Here is a 16,976-nt window from a genome sequence, read left to right as displayed (position 1 = left end):
AATCCTGAGAAATTAAGCACGGAAATGAGTTTTGTAAATTAAGGAAGCAAAAACAAAATATCTAACCTGCTCTAGAAGAGAAGTTAACAAGAGGAGACAAATTAAGATAGAAAACTATACTTATGAAAGAGTTCAACAATTTAAATATTTGGGGGTAATAATAATTGTTAATGGCAAAAATAATATAAGTGAAGAAGTAACGGTGTAAATACTAGCAGGCATAACAAAATATACTGGGGATACCATAGACATAATGAAAGACCAAAAATACAAAACTGAAAACATTCAGAGTTACAATCAGACCAGTAGTTACATATGCAGCTGAGACAATGTGCCTTACAGATTAATACGAAGAAAGATTAAGAATATCCTAACGAAAAATCCTGAGAAGTATAGTTCCCATAAGACTGGAAAACGAAAAAAATAAGAATGGAGGGGGGGAATGAATCATGAAATAAGATACCTAATGAAGGGAGAAGATATAGTTTTTTTTTGAAAAATGGCTTTGACAGACCCAATTAGCCAGACTTGTTTGTGATTGATTACAGATTCATAGTCATAAATTTCTTATAAAGATAAGTACATTCTACAATATTATTTTTATAGATACATTGGTACATTGTGTAGCTTTTTTTATTTTGTTTTTTTTTATTATTTTACTGTTTTTTTAATATATATTTTAATTTGTGCGAAACACTTTTTTCACTTCTTTTTTTTTCTATTCTTTTTTTATTTTTGTTTCTATTTTTTTTTCTTTTTTTTTACTTATTATTTTTTTGTTATTATTTTATTATGTGTTTTTTTTTTAAAACCACATGAACAAATTATGCCTGTTATATTACGTTTACAACTTGTATTTACATAATTTAACATGTTTATAAATGAGATGAAGAATTTCCATATCATTTGTAAATATTAAAGTATTAAGGTTTATTGGGAAAAAACATTTTAAATCTTTTAATTCCTTATAAAGGTCGTTTATGTTATTTATGTTTAAATGACATTCTAGTATGACATGTGTTAGATCTCCGATTTTGCCACAAGTACAATTGGGAGTATCTGACAAGCCGATTCTATGCATGTAATATGGCGTAAGAGCATGATTGGCTCTCAGCCTATTAATGGTCTTTATAAAATGTCTGTTATATTTTGTGTAAAACCATCTTTTTGAGAATATCTTAGGGTTACAATGAGCAAAAAGATATAGTTAGATTTATTAAAACACATACATAGAGAAAAGGAAAAAGGGCCTACTAATAAGAAGGTCAGCAGTAAAAGACCAAGAGGAACACCTAGAGAGAGATGGGAGGACTAGGTCGTGACGAATATCACGATGCTGAAAGTAATAATCTGGAGGAACCTATGCATAGATCGAAATAAACCGAAGAAAAATGTAACAAGAGCCAAGTCATAAAACAAACTTTGACAATTCACAAGAATAATACGGAGTTATTCACAACATCAAAGCAAAAAATAAACGAATCAAAGTAAGAGCGGCAAAGATATATTTACTTACATTTCCATGTAGACCTCCTTTCCCAATTATTAAACCAAGCTCTAAACACTTTTCCCAAAACTTCATCACTCTCTTCGGGTCTAAAGGTTTCTTACTTTCTCTGTCTTCAACTAGTTCAACACCTATCATCAACCCTTTACCGCGGACATCTCCAATCACAGAAAAATTTGATTTCAATTTTTCTAGTCCCAATATTAAGGGCGTTCCAACTATTTTACAATTTTCTTGTAGTCTTTCTTCTTCTATAATCTAAAATAAAGAACAAAAATCTAGTATAGTCTAAAAATTCGTAAGAATAGTTTAAAGTTGTCTTATAATTTCTGTTTCTGTTTCTTCAAAAGATGATTTTGAAGAAAACTAGTTGCATGATCATGACCAAACAAGCAGATGCGAACATCCAATTGAATATTGAAGATACTGTAATTGAGAGTGTAGATACCTCTACAAATATAATATAGGAAGAAGGATAACATCAAATGTAGACCAAACCAAAGGAAATTAAGATACGTATTGAAATAGCAAGTGCATCATACATTAAACTTAAACAGTTTCTTTGTTGTCGGGATATAAGGTTAGAACTACTCCTAAAGGCCGAGACACACATGCCAGCACCGCGTCCGCACCGAGCCGAGACAGCGACATGGATGCGATGACCGAGCAGGGCTACGGTGCTGACGTGGTGCGGTACTATGTGTCTCCACAGATAAAATACCTTACTTTTTCTGGACATCTTGGATATCAAAGCACCCTAATATGTCTGTGTAGATATTGGCAATGAATCCGACCCGGTCCGACCTTCACATGTAACACCGTTGCCGTATCCTCTATTTTTTCATACTATCACGTTACAATTTTTTGTGATATTATATTTGTGTGTGAAATGTATCATTTTTGTGTATTTTAGGTATGTTCTAATATGTTATGTATATATAGGTTTTTACTTGATTATCTTAAATCATTGTGACGTTTAACTTGCTAGAAACCTTGTAATATTGTGTACCTAATGTGTTAAAAGTAAGTAGTTTTGAAACACCAATTAAGTTAAGTTTATTATGTTGTTGTTTTCACCAATTTTGAAAAATGTGAAATTATTGAATTGTCCACGTCCGTCTGTCCGTCCGGCCGTCTTGCCTGTCTGTTTGCAAACTCAACTCCTCCGTCATTATACCAGGTAGAATGACAAATGAGGTGTCAAATGAAAGCTTATCCAAGGATGGTACTAAAGGTGAGAAATTTAACCTAGGCTGTCTGTCCGTCTGTCTGTCCGACAGCGTATATGATTCCTTCGTCACTGTACCAGATAGAATGACAAATGAGGTGTCAAATAAAAGCTTATAATCCAAGGATGGTACTAAAGATGAGAAGTTTGACATAGGCTGTCTGTCCGCCTGTCCGTCCGACCTGGTATAGTGACGGAGGAGTTATATTCGCGGACAGACAGACAGACGGACAGACAACCTAGGTCTAATTTCTTACCTTTAGTACTATCCTTGGATTATAAGCTTTAATTTGACACCTCATTTGTCATTATACCTAGTATAATGACGAAGAAGTAAATGTTATTATTCTATTATTCTTGTAGGTACATTTAACATTGATTGAAATTATGAAAGAAATTAATACAGTGCTAGTCAAAAGTCCGTACCCCCCCTTGTATCTTTTGAACGATTATTCCTATAATAGTGAAATTTGAAAGGAGGAAATAAACGGACGTAAGCTTCTTAACTAGTAATGACAGGTGAAGTAATAGTGACAGATGACGTTACAGAGCCACTGTGACCGATAATTTTAATTGGGACCTTATGGCAAGTGATACCTCGCTTGAAAGGTATTGAAAATACCTATTCAGTCATACTAATTTTGTTTGAGTTTAAGCTAATTTTGATGAATAAATGAAATAAATATAAAATTGTAGTTTCGCATTTAATTAATAAAAATTCAAAATTCCGCCTATGATTACTTGTCAAACAGGTTGACGTTGACGTAAAAACTACTAGAGAATTAATAAACGTCAACTTTTTTGACAAAAAATCCATAGGCGGACATTTGAATTTTTATTAATTAAATTCGAAACTACAATATTATATTTATTTAATTTATTCACCAAAATAAAAATCAACCTAAACCCAAAAAAATTAGTATGACTGAATAGGTATTTTAATTACCTTTCAAACGAGGTATCACTTGCCATAAGGTTCTATTTAAAATTATCGGTCACAGTGGCCCTATAACATCATCTGTCACTATTACGTCACCTATCATAACTACTTAAGAAGCTTACGTCCGTTTATTTACTCCCTCCAAATTTCACTATTATAGATATAATCGTTCAAAAGATACGAGGGGGGTACGGACTTTTGACTAGCACTGTAGAAAACAGCATGGCGACACTGTGATGCACAAACATAAAAATTCAGCCACATTCAGCTGTGCCGGCTGTGCGTTACATAGGGTGCTTTAAAATCCAAGATGTCCCTTTTTCTTTCTCGCCGTAGCGCGTCCCACACTCTGCCGTGTCTGCTCGGGCTCGGTACGGATATGTGTGTCCCGGCCTTAAGAATGCTTCGGTGTAACATGTTCTCTGCTATTCTTTATGGCTGGTTAGCGTGGACACTAAAACAAGTGCATCTGAATAAATTGGCCGCCTTTGAACTTTGGTGTTAAAGTATAATGGATTCAAAGAATGTCAAATGTGGAAGTAACTAGAAAGAAATGAAAGATTACCTATCAAAATACGAAAGTTGAGTACTTGGGACATGTGATCAGAGAGCAAAAATACTCATTACTTTACACAAAAATTAAAGATTAACTTCATACAAGTAACTATGAATTTTCTTTATGGTAGGGGAGCCCAAGCGGGGATTTTTGCAGTAACTCAAGCGCGTCAGATTATTATATGGGGAGAAACCTGGTACATTGTAGATGTACCTCTACCATATATTGGCTCTAAACACAGGGGAGTTCGTTAAGGGGGTTAAGTACATGCAAAACAGTGTACATTTCAAAAATCAGACGATTTGGACGGTGCATAAGGAAATGGGTGTCAGAAAGTTTCACAAGAAAAAAGTGAATATTTCGCGAAATGAACGATAGATCTAAAAACTAAAAAATACGTGCTTAATATTTGTCAAAAATCTATCGAATGATACCAAACACGACTCCCCACGGATAGGGGTGGGGGGTAAATTTAAAATTTTAAATACAAATCCCGCGATATTTCGCGAAATGAACATCATATCGAAAAACTGAAAAATACACTTATTCAATATGTTTGAAAAATCTATCGAATGCCACCAAACACGACCCCCACGGAGGTAGGGTGGGGGGTTACTTTAAAATTTTAAATAGGAGCCCCCATTTTTTATTGCAAATTCGGATTCCTTACGTAAAAATAAGTAACTTTTATTTTAAATATTTTTTCGAATTATGGGTGAATGCGCTATAATCGAAAAAAGTGATTGTTGGAAATGGAAAATTAAATTAAAAATGGAAAGTCCCCACTAAAATGGAAAACTGTACTTAACTTTTTTTTGGTTTTAGAACCTACTCTTCACAACCCAATAGGTCCCCAAAACGCTCGAGTGACTACATGTTTAGCATACTTTCCTCCCCTACTATTAAGTTAAAATAAAACATATTTATCTATACCTCTAATACTGATATTCCCACTGCGCAGGCAACTGGATTGCCTCCAAATGTGTTGAAGTGTACAGCTTTGGTTAAAGCAGTTGCAATTTCTTTGGTAGTGGCTACTGCTGCTAGGGGATAGCCATTGCCAATACCCTTTGCCATAGTAACAATATCTGGAACTATACCGTGACTCTCAAAACCCCAGAAATGGTCGCCTGTTCTACCGAATCCACTTTGTACCTAAAATGTAAATAACATAACATAAAGTAAAGTAAATAACAATACTAAAAATCTTTACTGAAACAATCATTTTATTTAAAACGGCAATATGTCCAAACTACAAATGAAATTCAGAGTGAAACTGTAAAATGAATGAAATAAGGGAAATAAATTATTTTATACCTCTTTTAGCTTCAGGAAAACTCATCAAACTCATTTATTTATAATGTGTGCTGAATGAGTATTTACTACTTAATCCTACTGCTTATTTCTTATTCGAAATAAGGTAATTTATTGACATTTGGCAACACTGAGTCTCAGCTTTGACCAAATAAGAAAAGTTGATAAAAACTGCTTTTCGTTCCTTTATTTTTTGAAGTACTTAAACCACTTCTCGTTCGTTCTTTTGGTGGTCATTGCTGTTACTGTCTCCGGTAACTCAACTAGTTTTCTGTCAAAGAATTTATTTAATAAACTGTTAAAATAGGTTATTTGGCCATATCGTTTTGACATCCTTTTCATGAACTAATATTTTATTAACAAAATAAGTTCTCAATCCAGTAGCACAGAAACGAAATAAATATCGTTCTCATACCATTAGATTGACAACAGGTGGGAGTTCTCTGGTTACTACCCCCGTGACTTTAAAAAATTATAAGCCATACGGGTGCCGAAACGAACATTAAGATGAGGGAATTTTAAATAATTCACGTCCCATCTGCTCAGCGTGGTAAAATTCCAACGAGAATTTTGGAGAAGGAAGCTTGCTGAGTACTTATTTATTAGGTATATTTACTGGGAGACATAATTCACATGCAACACTTCGTGACGACCATTTTATTAGACTACTTCAACGGTCAATATTGCCAACCTGATTTACATATTTTTGGGGATCAGGATAGCTAACATTTCAATAGAGAAAGCTTCCTAAGTACTTCACAAAAGAGTAAATGAATTAAAAATGTATAAACATTTTCAATTTTTTTGCAATCCGAAAATGCAGCAGCATTATACTCTAGTTAAATCGGAGAGTGCAGGAAGAGTCTATACCGGTTTCGGGGATTTTTTCCCCTCATCAGTAGTCCCATATCCTCTTCTCTCCAGTTCAACCAGGTACCCTGCTTTGGGCCTTTCCGAATTGCAAAGAAAGAAATGCAACGAATATCGTAGAGACATCTACCAAGAAACAAAATAAGTTCTCAGTCCAGTAGCACAGAAAACGACAATAAATATCGTTCTCATACCACTAGATTGACAACAGGTGGAAATGGACAGCCTAAGTCTGACGTCACAACTGTCACAAAATTGGGAGGAGCTTATATTGGCTCCAAACAATTTTGTTCGTAACGTTAAACCAGTAAATTTATCAGTCAACGGTTAAATTGTCATAACGAATTTTTCATGTATGTGCTTTGTGTGGCAAAATAAGACTTCATTTAGGTATTTCGTTAAAGAAACGTGTTAATTAAGAGATTTTTATTCGTTTTTGCTCAGGTAGTTTTTATTTCTTGGTGGTTGAAAATAAACATAACCTCAAAACTGTTTACGTTCTTATCATTGCATTAAATTAACTCACCTGGGCAAAAACGAATAAAAATCTCTTAACTGACACATTTCTTTAACTAAATACCTAAATGAAAAGTCTTATTTTGTCACACAAACCACGTAAACAATAAATGAAAAATTCCTTATGAGTGTTTAACATTATAATCAAAATTGTTTGGAGCCAAATATAAGCTCCTCCCAATTTTGTGACGTCAAGACTTAGGATGTCCATTGACAGGAATTGACGAGGGGAAAAAGTCCCCGAAACTGGTATAGACTCTTCCTGCACTCTCCGATTTAACTAGAGTGTCAAAAGATGGCAAATAGTAACTCAAGACGTATTCGCTTTGAGGCACTATTTATCTCTTATTTATATTATAATATTAATCATTTTCGTGTATACCGAATATTGATTTAAATAAAACAATAAAAGAATCCAAATTCGTTTTCAAAATATCAAGAAGTTCTTAAATAAATTTATAAGAAATATCACTTAGGATTAAAATAATTCATTATATATTTTTGAACAATAAAATTGAACGCTTTTGGTACCTACATTAACTTAACTTCTTAGATGATTCGGTGTGATTTTGTTTTTATTTGTTATGTAATTTGTACGACACAATGGCGAAATCATTATTTCTTAAATCAAAATACTAATATGATTATTTCTTGAGAATTATTTTGATTATCTATTTAACTATATCAATAATTTTATTAAGAACAAATTTCCAAATTTGTCAAAAAATACATTTAAAAAATTTGCCAAAGATAACACGGATAAAAATTTTTTTGTTTAAATGTTACTAAATAAAAAATACATGTTTACAAAACTGCTGCATCGTGCTACGCGCTATCATAAAACGTTGGTTGCAATCTAGGAATTTGTACTTGATCTACAGCATTTTATAATGTGTCGATTTATAGACTAAAATTCTTTAGCTATAGGAAATAAATATATTTCCCACCTGAAGAACTCACTCCTTCGATCTTTTCTTCTATTGTCAATTTTGAGAGTTTGTCAGGGGCGTCATTTGAAATTTTGATTGGGGGGGGGGGCAAGCATTATATATACAATACATTACAATGATGTAATGATGAAAATTGATGTAAGTATTTTTTGTAAATTTCACTCATTTTCAGGGTCAGGGGGGGCAAATGCCCCTGACACTATCAAATGACGCCCCTGGAGTTTGTACTCATTTTAAGAGCTATAAAGTGCATTTTATATTATGTTATTACTAAAGACATCAAATAAATGAATCCGTAGGGAACACATCACCTAATTTTGATATAGTAGTGATCTAGGGTAGTCATGAGGGCATCAACCATGCTTGTAGACTATAAAGCATGTATAATTCTACCAATAACATATTTCTTGATGGCTACACTAGGCTAGAAGGCTAGAATATTAAATAGGGTTTCTCTTGTTTCGAAATGATATTTGATTTGCTTCTAGATGGTAAGCCAGAGAATCAGTTTGCCTTACTGCTCCTAGTTGAAAAACGAATATTATAAATACTATTGTTCATTTATTGTACAAAAAATTGCTTTTTTATGTCATTAATTATGTGCTATCTCATAGATCAAGAGTAGCTCAGTATCAAGAGACCACCGCTAATCTGTCTTGAGCTGCCATAGACAAAATTATTATTGCCAATACGATCTTGAACGATCGCTTATCGGACAGGGTACTGAAAGAAGAAGAGCTCATACTATTCCTTATTGCAACTTAGCAATTACTTACCTCATCAGCTACATATAATCCTCCTTGGCTTCTAACCCGATCATAAACACCTTTTATAAAATTCTTCGGATACTGCACGACACCACCAAGTCCTTGAATGGACTCGGCCCAAAAAGCTGCTAACCCAGTTTTTGGAATATCGTGATTTAACTCATATTCAAACTGTTCTAAATATTTCAAACCTGCTTCACATTCTCCGGTACAGTCACAATGCCTATCTGTTTGTACTAGACTGTCGCGACATTTATTTCCTCCCCATATTCCTTGATAGATATCGGGATTCATGGTCTAAAAATTTAAAATATAAGTATAAGATAAGAAATGTAAAATGGAAAAGACTTTTACAATACCTACAACCTACAAGACTTGCTTGATAACAAGTTACTTACATAAGTTACAACCAAGGTTGTTACAAGTTACAACCACTAATGGTATAAGATTTAAGGTGAAAAGAAACTCTATTTGCTTGGTTTTACCAGGGCAATGCTGGTGAGGGAACGAAATTGCTGTGTCTAGATTTTAGAGACATAGACAGGGCCTTTAAAAAATCAAGAGAGAGAGAGAGAGAGAGAGAGAGAGAGAGAGAGAGAGAGAGAGAGAGAGAGAGAGAGAGAGAGAGAGAAGGACCGATTTTACAATTAGTTGTGTGAAAATACAGTCTTCCTCTTCTACTTAGTTCAGGCGAATTCGTTCGTTTATCTCTGGCAGTTGGTCGTAAGATTTTTGTACCATTCCTAGTATTTTCCATTAATCTCTGATAATCCCTGGGGCCTCAACGAAGGCCAACAGTTTCCTTATTGGTAGTTTTAGGATCCCTTCTGATTAAATTTTTAATTGATCAGCGAATTTCTGCCTCATATCACTTAGCACATTGTAATAACATAGGATTTGTATGAGAGTTTCTTCTTCTATTTCGCATTTTCCGCATCACGATTTATTCACTTTCCTCAGTTTGTATACGTGTTTTCTTAAAGGCAATGTCCAGTCACCATTTCGGTCACTGGACCATTTCGGTCACATTTTTTTAGCAATATTCTTGATTATTTTCTTATTCTAGATTTGCCCTTGAGTTTTGCCTTCTTATTCTAGATTCCATTTCTTTTGATGATTTCTTATTAGCCATTTCTGAACCTCGTTTTTTGTAGCATCTTTAGTAATGCCACAGAACGGTTCCAGACCTACAAAAGTTTCTCTAGAGTCTTGTTTTGCCAACAAATCTGCTCGTTCATTCCATTGCACCTCTTCATGACCCAGCACTCATATTAAGGACATTTTATTATCTTTTACTAGGTTATTGTGAAGATCTTTCCAGTTTCTAATCAGTTTTGATTTGATTAGTGGGTTCTTTACTGTCAAAATAGCCGCTTGGCTATTTGTATAAAGGTTGATTATCTTTGCTTTGGGGTCTCCTTCATGATTTCTATGATTTCATCAGTGCAGACCACCGAAGCAAAAACTTCAGCCACACAACACAGTGTTGTATGTTGATCTAGGCTGTAAGATTTATTATAATTGCATGTCTGCCAAAGATTCCTGATCCAGTACCATGAGCAGTTTTAGAACCATCAGTGAACCATATTAAGTCCCCATTCATATTTGGGACTTTTTATTCTCTATAGGTATCATATAATTGTGTTAATCTTCTCAGTGGAATTTGGTTCTGGTGTCATCATAGCTAAGTTCATCATAAAGTTGGATTCCTTAAGTATAAGCCCAGTAGTATTTTGTGGTTAGTCATTACATAATTCCTCCTCATAAGTACTGTTTGGTTTAAATCTCAGGAAGGGAGGAAGGTCATAAAGGCTTCTGCCGAAATATATAATTCCAGCGGATGTAGAGATTTTAAGTTTAAATGTAATATCTCTATTGGTGAGAATTTTCTTTAGTTTATAGAAGGCAGCTCTGACTTTTTCAATATGTCTTTCTTTATACCCCAGTTATCGTTAACATTGGCGCCCAAATAGATGATATTGTGAACTCTTTATAATTTGATGAGGCTCCAATAAGAGCCGAAAATCGCGATTCAGAGGACTGGACTGCGCTCCGTATTCTAATTAAAAAGTAAGATTGTTTTGCCTTCGCATTGCAACTGAATAAAAATTGTATACATTTTTATTTTATAGTCGTATTACTCCGTAGAGTAACCAGGTGCATTTTCCGTTGGAACTTTACCAAGCTACAGACGGGGGATGTGAATTGCATAGTGTAGAATTCCTTCCCTTTGTCTTCACTGCAGCATCCATTTGGCTTGCAAACTGTAGAAGACTTGGAGGTGTCACTAGGGAAATGTACCAATAAGTTTTCAATTTAAAAATATTTTAGTAATATTTTTAATATTTTCAATATTATTAATGTTGCTATTAGGATTGAAAACTACTTCATCTTTTAATTGCCAGATGACGCTAGTCACCTAATACCTTCACTTCGGTTGCAATGGGTGGGAAAAACTCTCGACGCTGGTCAGTTAGGGTATGGAGAACAGTGCCTACGTTCTTTCCGATGAGGCTCCAATAAGAGCCGAAAATCGCGATTCAGAGGACTGGACTGCGCTCCGTATTCTAATTGAAAAGTAAGATTGTTTTACCTTCGCATTGCAACTGAATAAAAATGGTATACATTTTTATTTTATAGTCGTATTACTCCGTAGAGTAACCAGGTGCATTTTCCGTTGGAACTTTACCAAGCTACAGACGGGGGATGTGAATTGCATAGTGTAGAATTCCTTCCCTTTGTCTTCATTGCAGCATCCATTTGGCTTGCAAATTGTAGAAGCCTTGGAGGTGTCACCAGGGAAATGTACCAATAAGTTTTCAATTTAAAAATCTTTTAGTAATATTTTTAATATTTTCAATATTATTAATGTTGCTATTAGGATTGAAAACTACTTCATCTTTTAATTGCCAGATGACGCTAGTCACCTAATACCTTCACTTCGGTTGCAATGGGTGGGAAAAACTCTCGACGCTGGTCAGTTAGGGTATGGAGAACAGTGCCTACGTTCTTTCCGATGAGGCTCCAATAAGAGCCGAAAATCGCGATTCAGAGGACTGGACTGCGCTCCGTATTCTAATTGAAAAGTAAGATTGTTTTGCCTTCGCATTGCAACTGAATAAAAATGGTATACATTTTTATTTTCTCTTTCTAATTTATTTCATACGCTCTGATGTTCATTGGTTGTAACTCATCTGGTATTAAGTTTTATTCAACACATTTTTCGGCCACCCTGTTTATAAGTCGTTATGTTGTATACATATTTTTGTTATTATTGGAAACATTAATTTATGGTAAACATATACTATATATTTTCACTTTTATTTTAAACACTCAACAATCTGCTCACTATAGTCTCCGATTTATTAGTTATTAAAATTTGCAAATTTATTAACAGAAAAGGTGAAGTGTCAAACAGTTTGAAACTGTTAGTAGTTGGGTAAAGAAAAACACAATATTGAACAAATATATCTGGAAATTCCAGTAGACAATGCAAGTATACTAAAGTTATTCAAGGCTTCATTTTTATGAACTATAAAAATTTTGAAAAAGTAGAAAATTGTATTATAACATCTGCTTTGATATAGAAAATTGGGGAGAACCTATGAAGAAAATTATTATAGATGCATTGTATTCGTGAAAAATCTTTGCTTGTTTATCCCACTTTGGCCGAGAGATTGGTACGCCCTGTCTCCCTCATGACGTATAATTTCCATCAAGCGATTTAAGTTATTTCGATAAAACATCAAAAATGCAGTTTGAATAATGTTCACGTTTGAATAATATTCGCTCACGGATAAAATTGGGTTCTACTGTACAACCGATTCACAAAAATGTGTAGTACGTAATCCAAACCACAAATTACATACTTTAAAGCTTAAAAGTTAGAGCGACCAAGAAGACTTAAACAATATAATCTATACTAAATTTACCATCAAGATGAAGTGGAAATAAACAAACCAAGACACCTTAAATGCTATTAATAGGAGTACTCCCGATTCATAATTTACAATGTATATACATTGTATGTCATAGATCATGATTTTTAAAGTTAATACATTCGGGAGTGCACCCAGTAGCATTTAACGTCTCTTGGTTTGTATATTTCTACTGTATCTTGAATTTAAATCTAGTACAGTATAGTCCGTTCTTTAACGGTAAAATATTGCAAAACCTCTAAATTTTAAAGAACCGCTTGGATTGACATGAAATTTGGCATACACATTTACACATAGCTAACAAGTGAAAGAAAAAAAGTGATATTGTGCCGATATGTGCTTTTGCCCCGGGGGTGGTTTTCACCCCCTCTTGGGCGTGAAAAAATATTCGTCCAAAGTAAGTCCAGAAATGGATAAACTTACTAATTCTAAGTAACTTTCGTTCTATAGAGTTTTTTCACTAAGTCAATATTTTTCGAGTTATTTGCCAGTGAATATGTTCATTTTTTCAAGAAAATAACCACGCTTTTAGACGGTTTTTTGCAAATAACTCAAATAGTAAGTATTTTGTCGAAAAGACATTGTTAGCAAAAATATAGCCTGTAAAAAAATTTAAAAAATGGTGTATATATCACGTCTGTATACCTAGTACAAGCAGAGTTATAGCTAATTAAAAATAGGTTTATATTCGTAAAATTCCAAATGGAATATTTTAATGTGAAATAACCAAACATGAAGCACATTTCGAGGAAAACATGTTTAAAGTGTAAAAAAAGCTTCATTTTTGTTTTATGAAAAAAAATTCTAGCATCAAAAGTAAACAAGTTACGCTCAAAATAAAGTTAGTCCCTTTTTTTTGGTAAAAAAATCGGGAAAATCACCCCCTAATTAGTATCTCAAATAAACTTAATCGTTACGACTTCACAAGTTTCTTGACTAGTGTATGTATTGTTTATATGATCTGTAAGTTTCATCGGTTCAAAGTCCTTATTTTTGAAAGGGCTGTAGTTAAAAGGGGTTAAACGAGTCACAGATCACGAATGTATGCAAATTTAAAAACAACAAATCTTAATCAATTTTTGTCTAACAGAAAAACAAAAAAATACATGATATTCAGAAAAGCAATGCTGACTTTTTTTGTTTTTCGAGATTTTTGGTATCTCTAACAATTTTTAAGTTATTTTGAAAAAAATCATATTTTTAAAAATTAAAATTTTTAAAAATTTCATTTTAAAACCAAATTTTTTCAAAAATAAGCACTTTGAATCGATGAAACTTACAGATCATAAAAACACAACATAAGTAAAATAATTTGTGGAGCGGTAACGATTTATTTCATTTAAGTTGCTAATTAGGGGGTGGTCTTCCCGATTTTTTTTTGCCAAAACAAAAGGGACCAACTTTATTTTGAGCGTAACTTGCTTACATTTAATGATAAAAACTTTTTATAAAAACAGAGATAAAGCTTTTTTTTAAACACTTTAAAAAAGTTAAAATGGATTTTCCCCAAAAAGTGCTTAATTTTTTGGATATTTCACTTCGAAGTAATCTATTTGAAATTTGGTGAATATGAATCTATTTTTCATTGGCTATAACTCTGGTTTTATGAGGTCCAGAGACCTAACGCGTACACCATTTTTTTACTTTTTTACAGGCCAAAAGTGCTTAATTTCTTGGATATTCCACTTCGAAGTAATCTATTTGAAATTTGGTGAATATGAATCTATTTTTCATTGGCTATAACTCTGGTTTTATGAGGTCCAGAGACCTAACGCGTACACCATTTTTTTGTTACTTTTTTACAGGCCATATTTTTGCTAGAAACGTTTTTTTCGACAAAATACTTACTTTTTGAGTTATTTGCAAAAAACCGTCTAAAAATGTAGTTATTTTGTTGAAAAATGAACATATTCACTCACAAATAACTCGAAAAGTGTTGACTTGGCGAAAAAGCTCTATAGAACAAAAGTTGCTTAAAATTAGTCAGTTTATCAATTTCCGGACTTATTTTGGACTTATATTTTTTCACCCAAAAAAGGGGGTGAAAGTCACTCCCAGGGCAAAAGCACACATCGGCAGAATATCACTTTTTTTTGACATGTAAGCTATGCGTATGCCAAATTTCATGTCAATTCAAGCAGTTCTTTAAAATTTAGAGCAAAAACCGTGAAAGAATGTACTAAGTCTACTTTGTTGCTTAGCTTTGATGACATAAAAAGAATAGCCGGAACAAAATGAAATCTTGCTCAGGATAGAGATCTATGGAAGGAGTTAGGAGAGGCTTATGTCCAAAAATGGACGATAGAAGGCTAAGAAGAACAAGAACAAGACTTACTTACAAGAACAAGTCACTTACCTTAAACATTCCAGCAGCTCCTGGTACAGGATATTTATAATAGTTATTTGACGTCATTCCCATGACCTGATAAGTTAGTCCATGGTAACAGTTTTTTAGAGACATGACATCGAATTTTTCTGTGTAAGATCTGGCCATTAACAATGCTAAATCGTTAGCTTCACTGCCACTATTTACAAAATATATACACTGAAAAAATTATTACTGTAGAATTATTACATACTATTACTATGCTTTAACAACTTCACTATTCCAATAATAATATGTATAATATCCAGAATCTACCAAGTCCAACATTATATTTTGATGGGTCCCTAGACGAGAAGCGAGTAACCATGTTATTCCTTACTGATAATCAAATAGGTATTGTGATAATTACTTTCTTTTCTTTGCTTTAGGAAGAACTTAAAAAAGTTGTGACTGGCTGAATGGCAAAAGCCTGTGCCAAAAAAAACATTATATTAATGTTAATATAGCATCTATCCTTGAAATACATTTGATTCATGGACGTACATATTATGGACACATTAAGTTCTTTAATTCATACATGAAACTAGATCCAGAATTGTGCAGGCCAGATTCGCTTTTAGAAGGACGTCTAAGGTATTACATCCATATGTAGTAGAGACCTAAAATTGCTATTGCGGGTCCGCCTACCTCGCTGCTACGCGTTCTTAGTATTAATTGTTTATGGTATTGTTCGTCCGCTATAACTTTTCCCATGCGTCACGATTCATTTTCAAACAAATTAAGTCAAAACATAAAGTGAAACGTACACCGATGTGGGTAGTAAAGGGTGATTCATTTAAAGGTACTTTTTTAAAAAAGAAAAAGCAATGAAAAAAAAATGAATATTATTTGAAAATCTTTATTGTCGTAAGAAGAACCATTCTTTACAATTACTTCTTAAAGATAATTTCTTTCAAATGTTGACCATGACTGCGGTTAAGACGGTCCAATCTAATTATCGATGACGCGTTCGAGCTTTTCGATTGGTGTTTGACCAGTGACTCGAGTAATACTGGCCTTGGCCTCCAATGCCTCAATCGTAGCCGGTTTATTCATGTAGACTTTGGACTTGAGGTAGCCCCAGAGGAAAACGACTAGACGTGTGATGTCACAAGATATAGGCGGCCAAGTCACTGGTCCGAAGCGTGAAATAAATTATTGCTCACCGAACCGTATTCTCAGTAAAGCCATGCTTTCACGGGATGTATGGCAGTTGACGCCATATTTTTGGAACCAAATGTCACTTAAGCTACGAACTTCAATTTCTGGTACCAAATAGTCCGTTATCATGGTGCGATAATGGTCTTCATTCACGATAACATTCTGGCCGGTCCAATACATGGACCGACGATGACATCGGCCCATAAACCATACCAAACAGTGTTTTTTTCTGAACGTATCGGCAACTCTTGAACCTCTTTGGGTTGCTCATCAACCCAAATACCGGGCATTTTGTTAATTCACGTCCGCATTAAGTCAAAAACGGGCCTCATCGGAAAACATTTTTTTTTGCTCTTAGCGCACGAAACACATTCCTCATTAAACGCCTATCTTCGAATACAGCTAAATCATTTCTAGACGTTGTACCGAGTTAAGTCTTTCTAGGATGAAATGTCAAACAATACTGAATAAGGAACCAACTTTAGGTGATACCATTCATGCACGATCTCCCAACAAATCCTCACCAAAAAGTACCTCTAAATGAATCACCCTTTATATAGTATACAGTATACAAAATTTATATACACATGGACGTTCGTTTCACTTTATGTTTTGACTTAATTTGTTTGAAAATGAATCGTGACGCATGGGAAAAGTTATAGCGGACGAACAATATCAAGTTTTGGACTGGGAATGAAAGCGATCTAAATCACCTCGCAGCTTTCGACATATATGATGCTATAGAAGAATTTTAAAAGTTTTTTGGGTGGAGAAGATTCGAAACTTCACAATACTAACTAGAGTACTAGAGCATCTCAGCAAGAGAGCAAGACTACCGAGAGTATAAAAGGTATAGAATAGAAT

The 16,976-nt window shown here is 33.9% G+C and overlaps 1 protein-coding gene across 1 annotated transcript in view; it reads right to left on the bottom strand.

The window, feature by feature from the left end:
* LOC126890078 (alanine--glyoxylate aminotransferase 2, mitochondrial) overlaps positions 1-16,976 on the bottom strand; it is a 32,645-nt gene that overhangs the window by 1,375 nt on the left and 14,294 nt on the right. The window contains exons 4-7 of the mRNA XM_050658908.1: positions 14,943-15,131; positions 8,658-8,945; positions 5,165-5,386; positions 1,517-1,765 (exon numbers count right to left, since the gene is read on the bottom strand). Coding sequence (XP_050514865.1) covers positions 1,517-1,765; positions 5,165-5,386; positions 8,658-8,945; positions 14,943-15,131 — 948 coding nt within the window. The remainder of the gene's footprint in view (positions 1-1,516; positions 1,766-5,164; positions 5,387-8,657; positions 8,946-14,942; positions 15,132-16,976) is intronic.

This window comes from Diabrotica virgifera, chromosome 8 (genome assembly GCF_917563875.1).
Source record: "Diabrotica virgifera virgifera chromosome 8, PGI_DIABVI_V3a".
NCBI lineage: Eukaryota > Metazoa > Arthropoda > Insecta > Coleoptera > Chrysomelidae > Diabrotica > Diabrotica virgifera.
Note: the sequence above shows the minus strand (reverse complement) of the source record. Positions and strands in the feature narration are given on the sequence as shown.